This window comes from Aotus nancymaae, unplaced genomic scaffold (genome assembly GCF_030222135.1).
Source record: "Aotus nancymaae isolate 86718 unplaced genomic scaffold, 86718_ANA_hifiasm-v0.15.2.pri h1tg000010l, whole genome shotgun sequence".
Classification (NCBI taxonomy): domain Eukaryota; kingdom Metazoa; phylum Chordata; class Mammalia; order Primates; family Aotidae; genus Aotus; species Aotus nancymaae.
The window spans coordinates 34813840-34815766 of NW_026988421.1; the positions used below are offsets into that span (position 1 = coordinate 34813840).

General features: G+C 38.7%; 1 protein-coding gene across 3 annotated transcripts in view; it reads left to right on the plus strand.

Moving 5' to 3' along the window:
* Positions 1-1913, plus strand: part of LOC105708159 (uncharacterized) — a 112508-nt gene extending 110595 nt beyond the window's left edge. For all 3 annotated transcript variants that reach the window (XM_064374038.1, XM_064374037.1, XM_064374036.1), the window contains one exon: positions 1684-1913. In XM_064374038.1, coding sequence (XP_064230108.1) covers positions 1684-1913 — 230 coding nt within the window. The remainder of the gene's footprint in view (positions 1-1683) is intronic.
* Positions 1914-1927: the final 14 nt, after the last annotated feature.

Here is a 1927-nt window from a genome sequence, read left to right on the forward strand (position 1 = left end):
TGTACAATAGAAATTTTATAGAAAGATCGTTACATGGTAAATTGGTTGCAAAAAAAAAAAAAGAAATTGTATAGAAAGCAATACAATCCTGAAATAAACTAAAAATGTTCAAAGAATTGATTCTAAAGAGTTCAACAAGACAATTTTTAATATATTTTTTAAATATTTAATGGACATCTAACATGTCCCAGACACTGTTCTAGGCATGGGGATACTTCAGTGAACAAACAGAGAAAATTCCCTGTTTCTTGGAATTTACATTCTAGTATATACATATAATCACATAATTTGAATAATCTGAACTTTGCCTTTTCCTATAGAAATTACTAGTAAGGTAAATAAATGTTTTAAGACCAAACACAAATATGCATAACTCTCATAGCTGTCCATCACGCAATAACATAAAAACATATTTGAAAACATTTATAACACAGAGATACATTTAGCTACTGACTTCAAAACATTAGAAAATAAAGATCTTGTAAGAGAATGCAAATAAAGTCAAGTGTCCTAAAACTTACCTGAATTAAGCGATTCACTTGTAAAGGGAGATATTGACTAGATTTTAGGTAAGTGTACTAGATTTTAGATAACTCTTAACAGATGTTAATTTATATACTAAAACTAAATATCTGAAATAATCCTGATGTCAGAACTGAGGACACAGAAAAACACTGGGTCTAGGAGCAGCAAGATTTTGATCATCTACAGTCCCACTATACAATATGGTAGCTACTCACACCCATGGTTAACTTTGAATTCATTACAATTTAAAAATTAAAAATTCAGGCCGGGCACATCGGCTCACACCTGTAATCCCAGCACTTTGGGGAGGCCAAGGTGGGCAGATCACTTGAGTTTAGGAGTTCGAGACCAGCCTGGACAACATAGTGAAACCTACGTCTCTACTTAAAAAAAAAGAAAATTAGCCGGGCCGGTGGTGTGCACCTGTAATCCCAGCTACTCAGGAGGCTGAAGCAGGTGAATCACTCAAACCCTGGAGGCAGAGGTTGCAGTGAGCAAAGATCACGCCACTGCACTCCAGCCTGGGTGACAGAGCAAAATTCTGTCTCAAAAAAAAAAAAAATTCAGCTAGCTCCTCAGTCACACTAGCCACATTTCAAGGGCACAATTGCCACATAAGGCACATGACTCCCATGCTGTACAGTGCAGCTATAGCACATTTCCAACATTGCAGGAAGGTCCCATGGCCCACGCTGCTGTGAGGAATCAGAAGAGGCACGCCATTCCTGGAAAGAACAAGAACCTCCTAGAGAGGCTTTTAAAATTGGCCATTAACACAGCAAAAAAAAAAAAAAAAAAAAAAAAAAAGGTTTTCTTCTCTATCCCTTGGCTATTTCTATTCCTGCATCTTATTTTCTCACCTCCTAGACAATGTTCCTTTTTTTTAATTCTTTCTCTCCCTATTTTCTCATATTTTTCCTACCCTTTTTTCTTATTTTTCTCCCACTATTTTTTTCTAACAACAAACATGCAGTCCACCTTTAATGATCTGATGCATTTATTGAGGGTTTTAAAAATCTCTCAATGTTAAAATATTAGGAGCTGAATGGGCATTATTTCTAATGTGTTTTCAACAAAATCCATATTCAGAGGAAACCGTTTTTAAGGTATGTGACCTTACGTGTGTTTCCCCCACCTGAGAACATTATTCTTCCATAGAAAGGGTTTCTCACCGTTGGAATCCGGGTGAAAAAAAATGTGCAATTCTAGTTCCGGCCTCTGGGGTTTCCCTGCACCTAGGCCGGGCTCAGTCCTCTGGACCGCGAAGTCTGCGTGGAACTTGTCGGTCCGCCGAACTCCTACCGCCACCCAGCGGAGAGAAGGCGCAAGAATACTTCTTCGCCACTGGCGGTTGCCAGGCAACGGAGACACGGCTCGGTGCGTATTAAGGAGGAGGGAGCTG